Below are 24004 nucleotides of genomic sequence, written 5' to 3' on the forward strand. Positions count from 1 at the left end.
CCAGAAATACCATTTGACCCAGCAATCTCATTACTGGGTATATACCCAAAGTATTATAAATCATTCTACTATAAAGACATATGCAAACATATATTTATTGCAGCACTGTTCACAATAGCAAAGACTTGGAATCCACCCAAATGCCCATCAATGATAGATTGGATAAAGAAATTGTGGCACATGTACACCATGAAATACTATACATCCATAAAAAAGAATGAGTTTATGTCCTTTTCAGGGACATGGATGAAGCTGGAAACGATTATTCTCAGCAAACTAACAGAGAAACAGAAAACCAAATACCACATGTTCTCACTCATAAGTGGGAGCTGAACAATGAGAACACATGAACACAGGGAGGGGAACTTCACACCACACACTGAAGCCTATTGGGGGGTGGGAAGAAAGGGGAGGGAGAGCATTAGGACAAATACCTAATGCATGCAGAACTAAAAACCTAGGTGATGGGTTGATAGGCACAGCAAACCACCATGGCACATGTATACTTATTACAAGCCTGCACGTTCATCACATGTATTCCAGAACTTAACATAAAATATTTTTTAAAAGCTAGCAATTTCGTAATTACTTTAAGATGTATATTGTTTGATATTTAAAAGAAAAGGCTGAACATTAAAATATGCGTCTTACATATTACTCACCGTATATGGATTTCAAGAATAAAAAGTAAAGCTTCAAACTAGAAACCAGTTTCTATCTAAAAATTGATTCATATTAGATTTATACAGACAAGTATAAAAATAATTAAATACCTAAACATATTTTATATAAAATGTTAATTAAGAAACACAAAATTGTTTATATACTTGTAAGAAAACAAATGAAAATATGAATGTCCATAGATATATACTGAGGAGATATAAAAACTGAAAGCAGCTAAGAACTAAAACCATATGGGAGGGCGGTATGTGATTTTTTAAATTATTTAAAATTGTTAAAATTATTTTTTCTAATGGCATAAAACTTGGGGAAATTATGAAATAAGCTCATTTTATATACTTCAGTATTATCAACATACTATCAACACTTCATCACTTACAGATTATGTAAATTTTTAATGAAAAAATTGTTTAAATGTGTAGGTCAATATTATGGCTCAAAACACTGTTATTATAAACATCTGTTACTAAACAAAATAATAAGTAAAACTAACTTACAAAAATTCATACCAAAAATCCTTCCACCTTTTATAAAGGTTTAAAAAAGTTTGTAGTAATCTGCTTTCTTTTCCTATCAGCCTGGATAAGAATAATATGTAACATACTCATTTCTATTTATTCAACTTTAACCTAATATTATAAAGTATTAGTGTTAAATGTTACATATTCAATTTTTCTCAAGTTTTTGTATTATGTCAAATATACTGTTTATAATGAAACTTCATATTTTACTGTCTAATAGAATAACAACAAAATAAACTAGGTAGGATCATATCAGAGAAAACATAATAGGAGCATCACACAGCTTCAAATGCCAGAAACAGTGACAGTGCAAACTGAAAATGTTTCCAAGAACACTTAGTATTTCTTAGTAAACTTAGGTCTTTCTAAATTATTAAAGATGAGTGATTCTTTCTTCTGATATGTCCTTTAGTCACTTTTTAAAACTCCAGTCAGCATCATCCTGGAAATTTGGAAGGAACTGGTGAACACGTTGAAATCACTGAACATAAGGCCTTATCCATGATCACTGAATTCTCAGGACCAACATCACTCCTTAAAGACATTTAAATTTTTGAGACACAGTCTCACTTTGTCACCCACCCTGGAATGCAGTGGCCTAATCTTGGCTCACTGCAACCTCTGCCTCCCAGGTTGAAGCAATTCTCATGCCTCAGCCTTCAAAGTAGCTGAGATTATAGGCACCCGCCAGATTTCTTTTTTTTTTTTTTTTTTTAAGTAGAGACAGGGTTTCACCATGTTGGCCAGCTGGTCTCAACCTCCTAGCCTCAAGTGATCTGCCCACATCCGCCTCCTAAACTGCTGGAATTACAGGGTGAACCACCACACTGGCGTAAATTTGATTACTATATTACCAAGGAAGAATAGCATATTATTTAGTTATGGAAAAAGTGGGGTTGTTCCAGCTCTTGACTAACTGACACTGACAGTATCATAGAGAGCTAAAACAGTATATATACACACGTAGGAAAAGGATTCATTTATCAAATTTGCCTAGGGAAAGTTACAGTGACCAAGAGTGATTTTTTTTTTTTTTTTGAGATAAGAGTTTTAGTCTTGTTGGCCAGGCTGGAGTGCAATGACATGATCTTGGGTCGCTGCAACCTTCATTTCCCAGGTTCAAGTGAGTCTCCTGCCTCAGGCTCTCAAGTAACTGGGATTAAAGGCTTGCAGCATCATGCCTGGCTAATTTTGTGTTTTTAGTAGATATGGGGTTTCACCATGCTGGTCAGGCTAGTCTCAAACTCCTGACCTCAAGCGATCCACCCACCTCTGCCTTTCAAAGTGCTGGGATTACAGGTGTCCCGACCAACAGTAATTTGATAACGCCAGAAAATAATCTGCCATATTACTCCCAAGAATAATGATAGGTCATAAGATTATTGACTCTCACATTCAATTAAAATTTGCTGAAAGCTTAATATTTGTTACACATGTGCTTGGCCCTGGGCGGGGAGAAAAGTAAACAAGACAGATAAGATTTCTGTAATTCCTAGACCAAAGGCCTAATAAGTAAGAGGGACAAGAAAACAGGCAAACACCATTCCCGTCCAGTGTGTGATGTGTACCTGTAATAGAAGTAGTTCTAGATATTATAAAAGCACATGAGAGACCCGAAGAGTAAAGACTACACTGACACCTAAAAGAAAAGGAGAACTTAGCAGGTAGGGATGCAGTAGGTGGGAATTAGGGGCAGAGGATTCCAGAATAAATAAAAAGCATGTACAGTACACTTTCAGACAAAGCAACATGAAACTTCTGCAAAGTTGAAAGTAATATAGTGTTGCTGAGCAGAGAGGGAGAAAGGAAGAGAAACTGAATGTGAGAAGGGTATGAATGTGTGTAATGTTGTGAGGGAAAGAGTGAATAGGGTGGTAGACTGGTGGCCACTAAAGCAGGAGTAAAATAAAGAGCTCTGTAAGATAAATTGAGAATTTTCAACTTTATACCTAAGTTCACAGAAAGTCATTATATAAGTGAGTAAATGACGGGTTTCTGCTTTGGCGGAGTACTCTAGTTCCAGGCTGCTGGGGGTGTGATTGCTACCAGTAGGAGGCTGCAAGATGCCTGAACTAAGAAAGTTGCTGTGGCCACGGAGAAAAGAGATAAAACCAGCATGCACAGAAGTTAGAACAGAGGGCTGTCGGAGTGGGAAGTGTCTGGAGCTGAAATAAAACCCAGATGCTGGTTAAGCCCTGGGTATAAGGGGAAGTAATGCTGCAAGTCTTAATCTCTGGGTATATTCGACACAAAAACGAATCTATGACTCGAGTATTCTGACCTGGAGTTTAGGAAAGACATAGGAATTAGAGCAAGGATTTGAAAACCACCAGCATTGAGAGAATTCACTGACAAGGAAATGACTCGAATTACCCAACAGTGTATATGGAAAAGAGAAGGAAGAGGCCTCAGACAGGCCCCTGTGAACATTTAATAAAACAGAATAGGATGAGGGTCACCACATGTACACAGAGTTATAAAATTTTTAAAAAGAAATATTTTAAAGAACAATAGAGATTGAAGAGAAAAGCGCAGAAAATTAATAGACAAAGCAGCAGAGCATCACGGAAGCAAAGGAAAAGAGCATACAAGTAGGACCAAATGAGATCAACATATTGTGAAATGCTGTCTTTAGGTAAAATAAAAATAAGGGCTGAAGTTGAGCAGTTGTCCACTGCTCAACAAAGATTTCACAACAGACCTTAACAGGAGCATTTCTTGGTGTGATGGGAAGAGGAGTAGTGACAGCAAGTTGTCTATATTTTAGAAAGTTTGGCTGTGAAGGGGAGGAGAAAAGCCAAGTGCAGGTTGGAAGGCAGTGTGGACTGAAGAGGATGTTTTACCTTGTGTTGGCTAGGTTTGCTTTGGGTTAATTAATCATCAGTTTGATTAAGTAATTAATATGAAACCAGATGATACACTGTGTAAAAGTATTTAAAGGGTCTTTAAAATGCTAATAAGGAGATGACAGAGCTGGGGAAACTGATTATAGGATAGAGACTGAAGGGGAGCACAAGATAGAGACTGCTTTGTAGTAAAGATGGAATGGGATGAAAACCAAAGGGGAAAGATTAACTAGAAGAGATAGGAATCTACTTCTTTAAATTTGATGGAGCAGCCATTGCCAGGGTAGGTTTTCCCTTGCATTTATTTCCATTCACATAGCTTTTACTGGAATTCAGATCACTCACTCCTTTGGAACAGAAGGCTACCCCCACCCCATATTCTCTTCCCACAATAAAAATCTGTTAATCTCTTTTCTAGGCACCTAAACCAGGCAGTTAAGCATGTCAAACGGTTGTTTTAAGCACAGTAATACTATAGTTTTTCAATGCAATTTATGTTCCAGCTTGCTTGAACCCAAGCAAAACAAAGTTTTCATCTATAAATTTTGCAGTCAATAACATTTTTAGCAAGCTCAATCTATATATTTGAAACAGAAAGGCATCCAAATTTTTGTTAGTCAAATTATGTTACTTTCATTAACTGTAATTAATGAAATAAGAGCAAGAGGAAGCTTTCTGGCCATATGGTAATATCCCAATCTTAACAGTGTTGTTAACTTAGAAAATGGCAAGTCAGGTGAATTAAATGATCTCTTAATGATCCGAGCAATTCCTATTGAGAAATGATACCACGGTATGACACAAATGTGGCTCTCATAGAGAAAGAAATCTTAAAAAATAAAATACATGACATTACACATATCCAAAGTTTAATATTCTTACATCTTAAGTATCTAATCAAAATATGTAGATGACAAAAGTAGTTAGCTAAGACACAGAAACAGCTATAGTTGCAACTCATTGCAAAATACAGTTAAAGAAAATCTTATTTCCTAATGACAGCAGCTACAAACACACAATTCAGAAACTTTTATAATGTGGCTCACTTTCAAGTTAGTTATTATTTAATAAAACACTAAATGTGCTATAAATAGAATAAAAGGTTACCACTGCTGAGGAAAAATCATCAGTTTGATTAATTAATATGAAACCAGATGATATACTGCGTAAAAGATGAAGCCTTTATTTTAGCACCAAAATTAAGTCTTTGAAAGAAATTTTAAAAAATAAAATAGATGACATTACACATATCAATCCATAGTCTATCTCCAAGAAATAGCCAGATAAAAGTAACTGTGACTTACCTTGGTGGGTCCATTTCCATTAATTGCCACTGGTAATGCTTCATAAAATGTATTCTTAGCTCTGGCTTTGCCATTTTCAAATTTTAAAACAACTTCATCTGGTTTGAAAAGAGAAAATAGGTTTTAGTAATTTAAAATGTGTCTGTATTCGTGTGTCTGTGCAGGTATGTATGTATGTTATCATTACAAAATTTCTCATGTATGTAATATTTCAAGGGCTACAACACTTTTAGTAACTTCATCTACTCCAAGTCAGCAGATACCCAAAATGAAAGATGACAGTGACAACAGGTACAGATAGCAAACTCACTCCAACCTGGCACCAGTAAAATGATTGAGGTGGTAAGCCATTAAGCTGTCTGTTAGAATAATTCATCTGGCAATCCTGCCTTTGCCCATTCATAGTAATGTTATTCTGGACAAGTTAAATTAGTATTTCATTTTAGTCATCTATCAAACGGTATCCCTGCCGGCCTTTGAGGGTTATTATGAAGATAATAACAACATATGCATGGTGAATAGAATATTGTCTGACATAAGCAAGGTTTCTCCAACTGGCTACCAAATATAATATTTATAGTTCTTAAAAATCAGACCTAGAACAATAATCAAGATAAAACTCAAGTCAGAGAGGAACAGGAGCAGTTTTTTGAAAAAAAAATCTGGTTCATTTCCCAAGCACTCCAAACTAAACATTTTACATTGTGAGAATTTTTTTTTTTTAAGAGATTGGGTCTCACTTTCTGGCCCAGGCTGGAGTGCAAGGGCATAACCACTGCTCACTGCAGCCTCGAACTCCTGGGATAAAGCAATCCTCAGCCTCTCAAATAGCTGAGACTACAGGTGCATACCACCATGCCTGACTAGATTCTGATAATCTTTTTACTAAATTAACTGACTTGAAGTATTGTTATCAAACTGCAATATATTTAAAATTTTTATGCACATATTTTAAAGTATTTAAATTACAATATTTTAAATTTTACTTTATTGATTATCTTTAATGTATTTTAGCAAGATACATGTATCTATAATGCACAGGCACATATGCACATGCACACATGGGCATTCTCTCTCTCTCTCTCTCTTTCCCAGTCTGTTAAGTTGTCACCAGTTATCTTTCAGCTGGGTCAAAAGGATCTACTCTAATACTCTGGGTAATTCGCAATACAAAGAATTTCACTGAAAACTGTGTAATATGAAGTGTAATTAATTCATAAACTTATCTAAAGTCCCCAAATGGTGGGACACTAAATTTTAAGTTACCTAAAGCCAGAAGCTTATCTTTTTCACATTAGTCATGGGAAATAATTTTAATCGAATGTACTGAACTATATCAAGTTAATTTCAAGTCCTGTATTTTTTTTTAAGTTACAATATTTACACTCTCAACCTTAGTCACAGCCCCTAAAGATAGTTGAAAATGCAGATATTTGTTTGTATACATAAGAAGTCCAGTATTTAGGAAGCATACCTACAGCTCCATTTAAGGTCTGGAAAATTTTGCATTTGTGATCCAATGTGATGTTAATAGCTTCCTAAAAAATAATAATAGAAACGATACTGAAAATGACAACAAAAACAGCAAATATTCCTATCATATTAATATAGTTTGTACTGGGTATATACCCAAAGGATTATAAATCATTCTGTTAGAAAGACACATGCACATTCTGTTATAATAAAGAAATTGTGTCACATATACAACATGAAATACTATGCAGCCATAAAAAACGATGAGTTCACGTCCTTTGCAAGGACACTGTTGAAGGTGGAAACCATCACTCTCGGCAAACTAACACAAGAACAGAAAAACAAACACTGCATGTTCTCACGCATAAGTGGGAGTTGAATAATGAGAACACAAGGGCACAGGGAGGGGAACATCATACACTGGGGTCTGTTGGGGAATGGGAAGCTAGTGGAGGGACAGCATTAGAATACCAAATGTAGGTGATGGGGTGATGGATGCAGCAAACCACCATGGCACCTGTATAACTATGTAACAAACCAGGACTTTCTGCACATGTACCCCAGAACTTAAAGTATAATTAAATATATATTTCTTTGGGGGAATTTAAAGCTTAACATTCTTACAACTTAAGTGTTTAATCAAAGTAGTTAGCTAAGGCACAGAAACAGCTATAGTTGCAACTCATTGCAAAACACACTTAAAGAAAATCTTGTTTCCTAATGACCACAACTACAAACACACCATTCAGGAACTTTTATATCTGTATCCAATCTATATATATTAAGTTTATGAAATATTAACTTATATTGGTAAATATGATAAAAGTATTCTCAAATTAGAAAATCTTGTTTTACTATTCTCCAAAGTTTCACTTACATCAGTTTCAGGAATGTTCTCTCTAGGGCCTATGGGAGACTGCTAATTGTACCCAATATTCCCTTAACTCCCCAATAAAGTAACTCAGATTTTCAGTAGATACATGTGCTTAAAATAAAAAACATTTTTTCTCTTTGGGTATTATGAGCAGCCACATAAATATGTTCTGATCAAAGTGTAACAAACTATTCAGTAAGACTTCTAGCAAAGCTAATTAAAGAGAAATGAAACTGAGATGGCCTGTTTTCACTACTCTGCCTCGTAGCTGCCCAGAATATGAATGCAATGACTGGAACTCAAGTAGCCATTTTGGACAAAGAAGAAAGATTAAAACTAGGAGCTATGGGCCAATGGTAATAAAGTCACCCTTACAGCATAAAATCACTCTAACAGCCTTGTGCTCCCCATCTCTTAATTACTTTTAATATGATGAAAAAAAATAAAGAAAACATCTTTCTTATTTAGACCACTGCTATTTTGAGTGGCTTTATTTATTACAGTCTAAATATTCTTATGAATAAAGGGCAAGAGCCTGTGTCTATAACACAGTTCTGTGGATCCTCGAGCTCTAACCGCTTAGGAATTTCATTAGCACCTCTTTAAATCTTCAGGCTCCATATTCTCAAATATTGAAATCCACAAATTGGCTTTAAAGTCTCCTAAAAAGGATTACAACTATCCTACAGGCTCTATCCACTCTGGGCCACCAAACATTTGAACAATGACCAGGGCTTTTGACCCCAATGATTTCCCAACACCCATGATCTCCAGGCTCCAAATCTCAGAGGCAGGTCTCTGTCCTCAGTGGTATCACAGGTAATTTCAAAATTAAAATCTGTCTTTTGAGTGGCTTTATTTACACGTCATTTCAAATATTGGAAAAAATATTATTTTACAATCGTAGCAAATTAAACATATAAAGTCTATGTTATTATCTTATGAAATAGGAAAAAAAGTCCAGATTTTGGTTTTCAGGGAACCAAGGATCCAGTCCTTACAATGTCACCAACTATGTGGCCTCATTTTCTCTATTGATAAAGTGGGGATACAGAGTCTAGCCTCTAGCCTAACTAGGATCAAAGAAGCTCAGAGAGGTACAAAGGGCTTCACAAGGCTAAAGGACTACAAATGAGAATACAGTGCATTTTTTAAACTACAAAAGTTCGCTGATATCAAATGGCTTTGGTGTAGCTTTTGTGAGAAAACAGTTGTAGCTGCAAGATGGAGTGACTACAAGAACACATATTTCTAATGCTCTAGGTTAATAAATAACAGCTATTTATTCAAGAATATGAAAGAAGCCATTCTGTAGAATCTTTGGGATTTCATTATTGTCTCTTTAAATCTCTAAGCTCAGAAGTTTTGATGATGTAACTTATTCTGTCATTCTAAGGCAGCCTTGAAGTGAGTATGCAGTAGAGGCAGGGCCATGACATTGGTGTGAGGGCTACCATTTCACTTCAGCATCAAGTCATTGCAATTGGTGTTTCAATACATATAGCAGTGCATTACATTGTTCTTCTTTCCTTCGGCCTGATCCAATCAAGTTTGGCAAGTTTGCCAACTTTGCCACAGAATAGAAGCCATAAAGAAACATTAAGCTAGTGCTGATACCCAGCCAGGTGAGATAAAGCAATCTCACCTATTAAAAATATGTCATCAACAAGAACATTTTGAAATTCGGTTTACCAGTTGCCACAGTATCATAAAATCCTTTGTTTCTGACCACTCCACATTAACAAAATAGAACACACAAAACAACAAAATCAATAAAACAAAAAAATTGCAGCTGTTACACACCCTTTTCAGTGGATCAATGTAAATTTTAGTGTAAAAGAGCTGATCATCATCATTATCCTGGAGATTCCATTGTTGAACTATACGGTTGATGTACGGAGCATAGCCAATAAATCCTGCAACACAGCACAGAGAAAGTAGATAGATAAGTTAGGATTCAAAGACCAAAATTGGTGTCATGTTAATTTCATTGACCAGTTGCACAGAGCTGTGAAGCTATGAAGCCTAATCCTTAGGTTGGAACTTCATAGCTCACTTTGAAAGAAATATGAATTATTGAGTGTTCCTTGTTTTATATATAAAATTAATACAGTGTTGCTACCAACTGTAAAACAGAAAATAACCAGACTCTTTTTAAATAAATAAGTCTCTAAAATTAACTGACAAAAGAGGGAGAACTAATGTTTTCCAAAGCTCCTAAGGGAAACAGATTTACTAGGAAAAGAATAGTTTGAGACAAGAATTTTCTCTCTGACCTTCTAAAAAGCTGTTTGCAGAGTCTCTGTGGATAACTCACTCTTTCTTAAAGAATAACTACAGTGGTTTTACTGTCAGTGCCAGAGATACTAATGGAATCAAAGGAATGCTGGATTTGTCACTAACTGCAAACATCCCAAAGAAATGTTATATCTAGGACATTTTGGAAATGTTTCCATTACTTTGGCCAGTCATTACTGTGCCTGCTAAACCATTTTCTGGCTAGGCTTTTGTGTCATAGTCTGGAAAAAGGAAGTCTAAAATTGGATTGTTCTCCTTGGCCTTAGCATAAGCATTAAGACCGCCAATAACATTTGTCTATTAAAGACACAAACTGAATCATTTTTCCTGTCTGAATCTTCCTCTGAATTATGGAAATGCAGCCAAGCTGCGATGTTTCATTGACATTCAATACTTTTAAAAAGGAACCAATGTTACTCCTGTGAATTAAAGGAAAGCCTATTTTTTTACCATCAAGATTAAAATTTTCTTAAAAGAATAAAAGAATGCAAAGAGACAGGTCTGGTGAAATTGCTGTTACTGGAGAAAAAAAAAAAAAAGACAAAATGAAAACATGACCAAAACCAATCACTGGTTGATCACTTTTTTGGTGTTCTTGCCAAATAAAACAATTCTATAACACTAAAAGATAACGAATTTTTTAAATCCTATGGCCAATCTTCTATGATGAAAAAGGTACCACATAGAGATATGCAACATTTTCCAAGGGCTTACATTACTGTTCTTCAAAAATTGTTTCCTTATTTTTTACAGATCCCAAGTGTCCTCAATAAATGAAAAAAATGTATTTTCACATTACATATTTTATGTGATTTACATTTTTCTATTAAAAACTTTTGTTGTTGTTGATTTTTGGAAATGGGACTCTCACTCTGCCGCCCAAGCTGGAATCCAACGGTGCACTCATGGCTCACTGCAGCCTTGACCTCCTAGGTTCAATCTTCTCACCTTAGTCTCCCAAGTAGCTAGGACCACAGGCATGTGCTACCAAGCCCAGCTAATTTTTCAAAATATTTTTAGTAGAGTTGGGATTTCCCTACATTACACAGGCTGCACTGAACTCCTGTGTCAAGTGACCTTCCTCCCTAGGTCCCCCTACACTGTGCCTGGACAAAAACTATTTTTAAAACTATTTTTAAAAACTAAATAATATACCCACAAACACCTCATGTCCCTTAAATAACTGTCAATATGTTATCCACGAAACTATACAAACTTTTATTAAACATATGTATATTTTCTGCCAATCTCTAATGATTCTGACTACAGAAAGCATAAGGATGATGCTTTGATGTCCTTTTATAGACACTTTTATAAACACCTTTTTCCACTTATAAACACCATTTCCTTATTTAAACTGGCTTACAACTGCACTTGCTTGCTAATTTCTTGCTGTTTCCAAAGCACTGTGAGTCTGTCTGAAACCTAACCACCTGAGTATATACATCACTATTTGAGATAAATTTACATGTGAGATTTCTCTATGCAAGTCATCTTCAGAAAAATTTCAGTAAGTATAAAATAAAACATGTCTCAGAGTTCCATAGCTAAATACTTCCTTTAAAAATTAGTTTAACAGCCAGGCGCTATGCCTCACGCCTATAATCCCACCACTTTGGGATGCCAACGCAGGCAGACCACCCGAGGTCGGGAATTCGAGACCAGCCAGACCAACATGGGAGAAAACCCTGTCTCTACTAAAAATACAAAAAAAATTAGCTGGGTGTGGTGGCTCATGCCTGTAATCCCAGCTACTTGGGAGGCCAAAGCAGTATAATCACTTGAATCTGGGAGGCGGAGGTTGTGGTCAGTGGAGATTGCACCACTGCACTCCAGCCTAGACAATAGGAGATAAACTCAGTCTCAAAAAAAAAAAAAAAAAAAAATTCGTTTTAAACAATGGAGGACTTAGAATTGGTTACAAGATTAGCCATGTGTTACTAAGGTCTTGACAAAATGGAAGCCATGATGTGGAAGCAGCATCCATCCAGGAGCCGAATGCTCAAGGAGAGAAGGGAGGGTGGGTAGCCGTCTTAGGGAGAGGCTTTGACGGTTCATGAACTGAAATCCAACAAAGAAAGACTGCTAAGGCATTAAGTACAGAGTAACCACTAAGATAAACCTTGGGTTCTCACTTGAATATGGAAGCTAAATCCAAAGGTAGTAGATAGATTTGGAGAAAAGAAAATGGTCAAGAGATCCCAGAAAGCATGATTTGTAGAAATACTGAGATGAAGAAGAAAAGGGATTTGAAGCTAGGCAGTGAAAATTGGAGTTTAATGTTTCAAAAGTACAAAATCTACATGAGCTAACAAAGTTCCAAGGTACAACTGTGGGAATAGGTTGATAAAATAAACTATGGGTACAAAGAGCTGGGACTGAGGTATTACCAAGAAACTAAATCACTTCCTAGTGGCTAAGCAAAGCCTAGAACCCAGATATGCTGCTACCTGAAGCAGCACTTATTTTAACTAGCCTGGATCGCATTAGCTATATACATGTAGATCACCCCCAAAATCCATTTTTCTAATGTGGTTTGCAATTTGTACCCAATTTGTTTCTCTAACATGTCCTTCATCCTATTTGGTTACGTCTGTTGTCCATATGTCTACATTAATCTCAAACTAGAAAAAATAAATTTGTAGCCATTATAACATCAAAAGTCAAATTTTATCTAATTTTCTAAAGAGTGGACTGAGGAATATGGTAATTTGTTCCTTTAATCCATGTTAGCACAGCTAATGCAGTATTTTAAATATTCCCAGACCCTCAATATTGAATAGTTTTGACTACTGAGTTCAAGACAAATCACTTATTTACTCCAATAATGTTTAAAGTCAGATAAAATTAATAAATATTCTTAAAAGCTACTTGATTGCAGACTAAGAATGAACTTTTTTAAAGTAAGCTTACTAATCCTATTATCCTATAGGAAGAAAATTTTCAATGTGTCATAATTAAAAGACCTGGATCCATACTTTTTTCCTTTAACAACAGAGTATATCTAGGAGAAGTCACTTAAATTTGAAAAACTTGAGTTTCCTCACTTATAACATGGAAATAATAACATTTTTATTACCTAGTGTTTTTAGGAGAACGAAATGACATAATATATGGGAAAACGGTTTGTCAATACAGTGATAATAAGATAAGGGTTATTTAAAACTTCATATCTAAAGTTATGACACCTACAAAAATGGTTGTTTCATCAATATTTATAACAGGCATTAAACTTTTTTTCCAGTATCTAACTCACCTCCTGAATTCAGATAACGTTTCCCAATGTGCACAACAGGATACTTGTCTGCTAGTCTTTTATCTGGCCACAGAATTCCATCTGCTGCAAAGACCACTTTGTGGTTTGCCTTTTGGAATTTTTTTAGAAGTTCTTCTGGACCACCAGCAAATATGACATCAAAGCTGTTCAATGAGGAAAAAAGATGTTTAAAAATACATTTGTCAGAATTTAGGCACATAAACCATGAAAAGTTCTCTAACCAATGTCACAATGTAGAATCCAACACAAGATTAATATCTGTGCCAACTATTTACATAGAACACTAAACAAAATTTCCCTCAAGTTACACGGATTGCATTGAATTACTAGTGTTTTCATTACATTAGCAAATGAAGTCCAAATAAAAGACAGCTATTTTAGTGTTAGCCTTAATTTTTTTCAATAATCACTTATTCCCAAACTGAAATTATAAAACAGTATTGAAATGTGAGAAGTGCAGTTACTTGTTGTTTAACTTAATCATACAGATAGTCATTTACAAAAGTTGCCATAACTGCCTAATATTTCAAGTAAATTTGTACCAGTCCATTATAGTTTCTAAAGAATCCATTATCTTTGACAAAATGTGTTTAACTGCTAAGTGTCATCAATGTATGTTTAATATTTCAACGACTGTTCGGCATGGAATCTTAAAAGAAGTGTGTTCAGGCCGGGCGCAGTGGCTCACACCTGTAATTCCAACACTTTGGGAGGCCAAGGCAGGCGGATCACAAGGTCAAGAGATCAAGACCATCCTGGCCAACATAGTGAAACCCCGTCTCTACTAAAAAAATACAAAAATTAGCCGGGCATGGTGGCACGTGCCTGCAGTCCCAGCTACTGGGGAGGCTGAGGCAGGAGAATTGAACCTGGGAGGTGGAGGTTGCGCCACTGCCAGAGCAGCTAGGACCATATTTTACACATCCAGCAGCATCCAGCATCATATTTTGAAAATGACAGATGCTTAGTACATTTTCCTAAGAAGGATAAAATTCAAGAAGCAGACAATCTGATTTGGGAATACACAGCTACATACATGTAATAGACAAAATAATCACATATGAGAATACCCAGGGGCAATCTAGGCATATGGGAACACCTAACACTTCTTTTGCATGTCATCTGCTTTTTCCTCATTTCAATCTACTCACTAATGTGCTCACCCATACTAGGTAAATGTTAAGAAGAACATTTAAACAATTTAAGAAACATCAATTTCTACTTAATTCCTAAACATATTTCACACTATTTTAGATGAACCAGAAGGCAGTGCAATATACTGAAGTACAGCTAATGATTTAAATCTTTCCTTTAAAAAAAACAAGAAAGGAAGAAGAAAGTAGTAGTATAGAAATTGGGATTCATGATGTGATTTGGCTTTCCTTTACACTAATATAATAAAATGCTGTCCATCACAAATGGCTAAGTTCTTTGCATCTGCACACTTAAAATATTACCACCACCAAGAAGGAGTCAAATAAATCTGCTATTGTTAGTTAAAATTACAAATATTGTATTTTAAAAGTTTTGCTTTCAAAAAACTTTCATTCTGTCTTTTCTATAAATTACGTAAAACAATATAAAAGTCAAGCATGTTGGAAATGTACTCTGAATTGTGAGAAGCATATAACGTTTACATCCTAGAATACAAATAAGATCTGATCACCTTTAGAGTAACACATATAAATCATACTTTGACAATAACAACAAAATCATTAAAATGCTATTTTCAAAATAATATCTAAGTGACTCAATAAAACACAATCTTTCACAACTTTCCTAAAAATAAATGATTCTGTAGAGATTATGCCAATATTCAAGTTTTTTAAAAGCTATGCATTATTTTTCCACAATGTTTGTTCTGTTTTGTCCACAGAATTAGTATGATATAAATGATAATTCCTTGAGGGTGGCATCTATTTATATCTCTTTTTCTATAGAAATAACTTCAATGCCTGGATCACATTTTGTGCTCAATACATGTATCATGAAAGCAAAGTGGAAAACTCGTTCACTTTTACCACTTTTTCAGCAAAATAATGATCAATGAGAAGCCAAAAAAAACTCGGCCTACATGAAATCAGAAGCAACAGCCTCATATTCATAGTTTCTACTCAAAATTCAGCTTTTAAATAATTTCAATTATTTGGTATTTAAAAAGTTCAGATGCTTTCCTGCCTTTAGAAGTCATCTTATTTCTCCAGATGAACAACAACAAAAATGTCAAAAAATAGTTTCAAAGCATCAACCATTATTTCCACTTCTTGAGAGGTCTATTTCTTCTTGTAATATAATTCACCGTTACCCAACTTGTACTGATTTCTTGCTACTGCATCTTGAATATATGCAATTGAGGGACAGGCCCCAGCTTCATTCACTGTGTGAAACATACAACTACAATTCAGCATGATAACTGAATAGAAACTACCCATATACAGTCAAAGTAACAAAGTACACTAGTGAACGGCAGGGATTTGTGTGACTGAAACTATCCCTCCATTTATAACCAGCGTTTATTTATCTTAGGTCAACCTTGCAGATCAGAGCCACCTAGGAAACTGCTCAAATAATGACTACACTTAATATTCATTTTAACTAAATATATCAACTTTTATAGTATATCACTAACTACCATTCCAATTTTTTTTAAGTTTAGTCTTTTGTTGGCAACAGCCAATTCTTTTATATTACCTCAAATTCATAATCATCTTTAAACAAATACTTCAATGAACCGGGAGGTTTCTATATATCTTTGAATAGATATTTCCACAAAATAAATGCTCCTTTTTTGTAAGGCCAGTAACCACCACCATATATGTCTTTCAAATATTTCATATACTGGGAGTCTTCAACATGGTGCACATCTGCATTCTAATCAGTAGAGTTACATACAGTGCCACCAAAAAAAGTGCAATTACTGCCCTGTCCCAAATTCAAATTCAAGTATTAATAGCACCAACATTATTTCTGTTTTTCTTCTTAATAACTTTCTTAAGTCTAAAAGAAATTTTTAAGTCAAAAAGAAAAAAGATCAAACAGCCAGAATTTTTATTAGGCGACTTTATTTGACGTCCCCAAATCTGGAAAACTTATTTGATCATATGCTTATTTTAGGGCTGAGACTGCTGGTTTATACTTTACTATAAGCAACACAGCAAAAGTTGTGTGAAGATATTCAGTATGTATCAAATTTACTCCCAAGAACACAAATACTTTGTTATATTTTGGTTTATATATTATCCTTTCAAAAATAATAAGCAAGCACTGGCTAACATATAATAATTAGGTCTGCTCATCTTTCATCAATATGACTAGAGTAGAAGAAATACAAGCTTTATAACATAATTCTAAAACAAATCCAAAATACCCAGTTATAAAACTCAACATGCTCATTCCCTTTGATTAAGGTATATTATAAGATATTTATGACATCATTTTTCTCCATAAGTCTATAGCCATCTAATTATATTTGTCCCTAAAATTTTCATTAGCCTATTTCAAAAAAAAATCACCAAATTCATTATATTTTTTGGTAACTGTTCTAATCAAGGAGAGATTATCAAACTTTATAAGCCTATATTAATTGCAAGAAAACACACACTGACACACACACACATACTGCAGCATGAAATAAGTTAAAAAAAAGATTGAAGCAATTTATTATATGGACATTTTCAGTTTTCCCTTTGTTCTGAGAATAACCTAAAACCTTGTCAAATATTTATTTTCTCTCTAAATTAAATATGATAAATCTACCCTACAGAGTATATTTATAAAGAGCGAGTTTCTAATTTTAAATATTCCTCCAAAAGAAAGTTTAGAACACATATTCCATGGAAGGAATGCAAAAAATTGTTTCTAAATTAATTCAGGCTTTTTAGCATGTCTAAATGGCATAAGGGATAATTATGGAATATTGGAAATGTTCTAAAATTGAATAATATGGATGACTGCACGAATCTGTAAATTTAATTAAATTCATTGACTGTTACAAATGTTTATGGCATGTTATATAAATTATACCATAATAAAGTTATGTTTCTTAAAAGGCCCATCTAAACCACTATATATCACAAGGAGCTGGGGCTTGGAGACTGGGCTGAAGCACTTGGGAATCTCATTCACCCATGGATTTTACTGATGGAAAAAAGAAGATGCTTAGAGTGGTGGTCATCTGCTCTGCCCACACGGGCCACCGAGAACACCCACAACCCGCCCTTACATCATGCCTATAGAAAGAGAGTGGTTTTTGAGTTCAGAGGAGAAAGAGAGAGTATATATACCCTTTTCACAGGAGAAAGGTATATAAATCTGTGTATATTTTTATATAATAGTGACCTATGCTTCCATAAAACTAATTACTACAGTTGAATTGTCCTTAAAATATTCCATAAAAAATAAGAATTTGTTTTATTAAAATGAATATATCCTGAATTCTGGCCCTTTATCATAAAGAGCTAACCTTAATTAAGAGTTCAGCAATTGTTATACAGAATGGGCATCGTATTTCAAACAATTTACAAACAGCTTAATTAATTCTCCCAGGTCCTAGATTACCTACAGTTTTCAACTAGATTCATCACTCTGTACTTTTTAAAAAAAGGTGTTGTTTCTAAAACTAAGAGGGGGAAAAATCTCTTAAATGGCTTCAATTGCTCATCCCTCTTTACCCTCCTGGTTACTTTCTCATGACCCCTAGGTTTTTTTTCACAGGATAGTCATGGTTGGTAATGATGGAGAAAATGTTAATGACTCCTCTTAGACAATGAATTGGCTAAGCTGGGATCCATGTTTTCAGTTAGCTGGCTGTTCTTACAGGAGTTTTCAGAAGTTTTATCTGTTTGGTACAGTGATATATCACAAACACCAACACTGCCTGGAAGATACTGTATCTTCCAGTAAAATTTTATCACTTTTTCTGTCAAGCTGGGTCTTAAACTATCATCTAAAGTAACAAACTCAACCTCAAGCAGGCTTTAGGTATCTTACAGTGTCCTTCTTCTCATGAGAAAAAAAACAGGTCCCTCACTATACCAGTTATCCACAAGGCTAAACGCTAGATAGGGGGCCAGAGGTGGGGGATGGTGATGTGAAAGTAAGGGTAGATAAAAGGAGTTCTTCCTAAAATCCAAAAGGAAGTTTGGCGATCTAAAATCATTTCTGACTCATATGTAGCAACTCTTACAAGGAGAATGTGCCTCATAGCCAAAGTCAAAATGTACATGTGGCAAGTACAAGCTGACGAATATGGTTGTTTGAAATCCATGGTAATTTTAAACCAAAACATACTCATCATTTAATCTGGAAAGCAATTTTACTGAACTTTGTATTCTTTTTCTCAGTGTAAAAAAAATAACAGATGCTTTATAAAAGTTCCCAGTAAACTACTGCTAACACTTGCCTTACCATACTTCATCTTGCAAAATAGGTAACCACAAGTAGAACTTAATTTTTTGTGTAAAACAGGAAAATTTTACAGATGCAAGTGTTATTTGTATCTGTTAAAAACTTTTAAATGTGTATGGCACTGGGATTTCATTATATTAATATCTATTTTCTTTTAATAATTTACAAGTTTCTTATTTACACACTTGCATAAAAATACTACTCTTATTTTCATCTGCAAATAATTTGTATCTTTATATTTTCAAATTGAGAAAAATACTTAAAAAGACTTTCCTAAGTTAGAGGGGAAAATTCACAGGGATTTAAAATGAGCAATTAATAACAAAAACAAATAAGATACAGAGAAGAAAAGAAAAGAAGTGGCAACTAATAACTCATGACAATTTAATATTATTTAAAATTATAAGAAGATGGTAAATAAAAACAGTGGATATTTAATTAGGAGAGGGAAATATTATACAAAATACATTTAAAGGTTCTTCTTAGTATTACAGGCTTTCTTATGTCTCACTTGTATTTCTAATTTTGCATGGTCTTTTTTTCTTTTGTTTAACCAGAATCCATTAAGCTACCCTTCACTATGATCTTTAACCTTAACTCAAAACTAAAGTATGAATGTCACAAAATGTTACTTCTTGCCATGTTGTCTCATTAGCATTTATGGTAATTCATCATCTTTGATAACATTACATCATGTCAGACCATGGCTGATATAATTTGGATCTATGTCCCCACCCTAATCTTATGTTGAAATGTAATCCTCAGTACTGGAAGTGGGGCTGGGTAGGAGATGATTGGATCATGAGGGCAGTCCAATAGTTTAGCATCATCCCCCTAGTGCTGTTTTCATTATAGAGTTCTCATGAGATCTGGTTGTTTAAAAGTATGGAGCACCTCCCCTCACTTTCTCCTGCTCCCACCATGTGGGAGAGCATGTGAAGCCTTCACTCCCTCTTTGCTTTCTGCCATGATCCTAAGTTTTCTGAGGCCTCCCCAGAAGCCAAGCAGATGGCCAGCGTCATGCTTCCTGTATAGCCTGTGAAACTGTGAGCCAATCAAGGCTCTTTTCTTTATAAATTATGCAGTCTCAGAAATTTACCGTAGCATAACTGATTAATAAAATAGTTTTATAACTACGATTAATATCTACTTTTTAAAACAATGATTCCTTGTCAATAAAATATTTTAATATATAATCTACAAATATAATCTCAGTTCTTTAAAAAGTAATTTAATATAGATTTTAAAATCCACAGGGTGTTTCTCTTACCATTCAGTAAACATGACAACCAGATCATCTTGATCAGCATAGTGTCCCATGACTTCTTTCATTAATCTCACTTTTTGGCCTCCTCCAATACTATTAATTCCATCACCACCTCTCCACTCTTCTCCTTGACCAAGGACCTATAAACAAAATCAACATTTCATTCCTGAGCAAAACTCAAATTTTGAAAGTGCTATGAAAAACTTAAAGATATCATCAACTTGAACAAAACTGTACCATAACCACTCTTCTAATATTTATGAAATCATGATGCTAGGAAAAAAAATCTAGATGCCTAAGTCAGATCATAATTCTTCAATGTTATCCACCCAGAAAATGCCATTCTCAATTTTACCATCTCAAAATTATGCATCTAATCCAAGGAAGTAGACTCAGAAGTTATTTCTCACACTGTATCATTTTATTTCTATTTGTTTACACCAATATGAAGAAGAAAAATCAATAAATTTCCCATATCACTTGTTTCAATCTGGCAGAAAATCTTTAAGATCAACACTGAAAGTCATTGAAGCTCAGTGACTCCTTGATGAAAGGCCTTTAAATGATTTTCCCAGTGAACCAAATGGGCTTTTCAGGGAATTGCAGAGGTCATCAAGAAAACAATCACCATCTTTACCCTATCAATCTTAAACTTATGTGATTCTCAAAAGCTTAATAAGGATTTTTCAATGCAAGAAATTGCCTAAGTACAATTAACTTAAATTTAATTTTAAAACCCTGTACCCTTTCTCTTCACTATTTGCTTGAGCCTCAACAACTGCTTCCTGAATTGGAAATGCACTGTGACACACTGACACTAAGGAAACGGAAAGTATAATGCATGTCCCTTCCCCCACATAACACACACCTTTTCTCTTACTTTAATCGAAAAAAAAGGTCTAAATTTGCCATTATTAGGATCTACTAAGAGATCTGGAAATTAATGGAGAATGAAATTAAATAAAAACACAAGAAAAGGATAAAATAAAATTTAAAAATAAATACCATTAGTTTCAACTGTACTTAACACTGAGCTGAAGATAAATCTTGCTAGCAAAGCCTGTGAGGCTCCCAGCCTCAAATGTCTTATTATAACTTACCACTTCCTATGTGGAAGGTTGAGGGAAAAACATCACCCAAGAAAACACAAGCTGTTTTGGATGTGGACTCAAGTTGGCCAATCTAGTAGCATTAACAATTCTAGCTCTAAATATTGGCGTCCTGTGGCCCTGAGATTTGTTTCACAACCCATCTGGAATCTCTAATCCAGAAGCAACATTGGGCCCAACCACATCTGAGAGTCTGCTCTGTGCAATGCACTATGGTAAGGACTACTCTCTATTGAGAGAGTGATTTCCACTACACTAGTGGTTGTCAGATTTCAGTGTGCTTACAAATCAGTGGAAACCTTGTTCAAACACAGACTTCAGATATCACTCCCAGAATTCATAATTCAGTTGGTCTAAGGTGGAGCCTGATCATTTTTTCTTTCTAACCAGTAGCCAGGTGATGCAGATGTTGCTGGTCTGGGGTCCACATTTTGTGAACCACTGAATTACATGAGGAGAGAGCAAAAGGATCATAAATGCCAATAAGTTAAATGTGGCTAGGGTCCAAGATCTGATATTATACTTTATAGTTATTTGCCTTGGGACTAGTTTTCCTCATCCAGAAATAAAGTAGTATTTACCTTACATGGTTCACATAGTGACTTAGCAGCACATCATATATAAAGTTCCTTACAAGGTACCTTGCAAATAAGAAACATTCCACTCTCTCCCCAGTCTGAACCCTAACGATTCCCCAACTAGATTTCAGCATTATTTTATCCTAATTTTAATTTTATCTCCACAGTGTCTCCCATCAGTGCATACTACAATTTTAATCTATCATAATAACATATTTCTAACATGTTTTTCATTTATCCTATGTTAAACATCTAGTTGTTACAACTAGATCTCTTTTTCAGCAAAATTTAGCTATTTACTAGCTGTTCTACATTAACATTTAGCTGTTCTGTATTTATAGCTATACCTAATATTCCAGTGGTTACGTAATAAAAAACTACTTTTTAATGTATTACATACTCAAATGGCTCAGTTTTTCTCCAAACAAAAATTAATCTTTCTCCTTTTTTAAAAAAGTTTTTGCTTTTTGTGTTCCTACCTAGATATTGCCCTGTTATCCTCTTATTTGTAGAAAAAACTTGGCTGATAGATACTTCTTTCTACTAAATAAAAACAAGTAAGTAAATAAAATGGCAGGCCTCTCATAGCTAAGTTTAATAGTTCTGTCAATTTCCCCAAGTTCCCTGTGATCATTTGTCAATCAGATGTTCACCTGGAGATAAGTTTTCTAAAATAGATTTGGTTAAAAATACATTAACAATGCTCCCAAATTCCTCTGAAAGAAAAGAAAAAAAAAAAAAGAAAAAATTAGCAATTTTCAGTAATAGTAAAAGCACACTCTTCCTCTTCACAGTTATGTTTCTAATTCTCTGTAAACAAAGAATCATACTATGATAGAAAAACCCATTACAGAAAAAATTATTCAGTCAGTGAAAAAAGTCCCTGCCAAATCTTATTTACATTGTGTTCATAGGTGACCTGCCAGAAAGAAATTATATATGCAAATACATATTAATGTATTTTTCTGCTGTTTTATAGAATGCATTTATACAGAACTTTAGCAAAAATTATTGTTTGAGTGGCACAGTATTATTTTATTTTTAATTGTTATAGGTGCATAATACTTGCATATTTATGGGGTACATGTGGTATTTTGATACAGGCATATAATGTGTAATGACCAAGTCAGAGTACTTTAGCTATCCCTCACCTCAAGCATTGACTACTTCTTTGTGTGTGGAACTATTAACAAGCCCCAAAACTGCATGAACTAACAGCAATTATGTAACAAACTGTTATCTTCCTTGTGAGGATTACAGATTATAGTGCTATTATTATGAAAAATGTACATTAGGCACATAGTATAGGATCTTCATAGATTAAAGAATATACCATACCTTCACAGTATAATTGAAATATTTGGCTGACTGCATAAATCGATGGAACCCATCACTTTCTTTTGTTGCTACAGTTATAACTAATAATTTATCTGCAAAGACAAAAGAAAACACAAGAAGGTTTACCAACAGATCAAAAGCTCACATTTTACAAATCACTACAGTAATTAGAGACCTCACTAAACCCATGGGAATATTCTGGTTTATTGATCTACACAAGACTAAACAAAGCTGTGGAAATAGATGACTCAGACTGGTTGTATTACTGCCAAATGATGAACTTTCAAATGACAATTATTTCAATGCAAGAAAGTACATTGATGATTAAGAAAAAGCATGCCATCAGTAGAGTATTTCAACATCAAGAAAAATTTCCATAAAATGAACATTTTTATAACCTGTAATGATTAAGATTCTCTTAGACGTTATCTAATCAACAAACTTCACCATCACCTATAACTTATTCCAGATTTATGACAACCATCAGTGAGGATACTGGCAAATTACATTCATCAAAACAATGACATATACAAAAAACAGATACAATAATTAAATCTGATCCTAATTTTCCAAAATAAATTGTCACAACTGGGAGCAAATATTTAAAAACAAAATCTTAATTTTTTTCTCCTATCCAGCATTGCTCTCTTGTGAAATGTCTTATAAGCAACATTATTTATTTATTTATTTATTTATTGTGTTTTGGTTTTTCTTCAAAGAGTAAATGGAATCAAAATAACTACTGCCCTAGTAAATATACAGTGGTTAACTACCATTTTATAATGAATTATTATTTTCAATCCAACCTAAGACTTCTTTTTAGTAGAAGTAGATAGATTTAAGGAATTGTCTCAAAATACCTATGTAAGCTACTACAGATAATGATTATTATTAATAAGAAAAGACATGTTGGAAAATGCACAGAAGAAACAAGTGCATCAACAAATGCCAAAAGGGCTAGAATATTTTTTTTTAACTGAAGATTTAGAAGAACCCACACACTAAGAAAGCAAAACTAACATATTTTCAACA

The 24004-nt window shown here is 34.3% G+C and overlaps 1 protein-coding gene across 2 annotated transcripts in view; it reads right to left on the reverse strand.

Annotated features, from left to right (window-relative positions):
- The window catches only part of PLOD2 (procollagen-lysine,2-oxoglutarate 5-dioxygenase 2), an 87032-nt gene that overhangs the window by 25918 nt on the left and 37110 nt on the right, over positions 1-24004 (reverse strand). For both annotated transcript variants that reach the window (XM_017523778.2, XM_017523777.2), the window contains exons 2-7: positions 22973-23064; positions 19951-20087; positions 13254-13417; positions 9503-9615; positions 6827-6890; positions 5353-5450 (exon numbers count right to left, since the gene is read on the reverse strand). In XM_017523778.2, coding sequence (XP_017379267.1) covers positions 5353-5450; positions 6827-6890; positions 9503-9615; positions 13254-13417; positions 19951-20087; positions 22973-23064 — 668 coding nt within the window. The remainder of the gene's footprint in view (positions 1-5352; positions 5451-6826; positions 6891-9502; positions 9616-13253; positions 13418-19950; positions 20088-22972; positions 23065-24004) is intronic.

Source organism: Cebus imitator, unplaced genomic scaffold (genome assembly GCF_001604975.1).
Source record: "Cebus imitator isolate Cc_AM_T3 unplaced genomic scaffold, Cebus_imitator-1.0 Scaffold30, whole genome shotgun sequence".
Lineage (NCBI taxonomy): Eukaryota > Metazoa > Chordata > Mammalia > Primates > Cebidae > Cebus > Cebus imitator.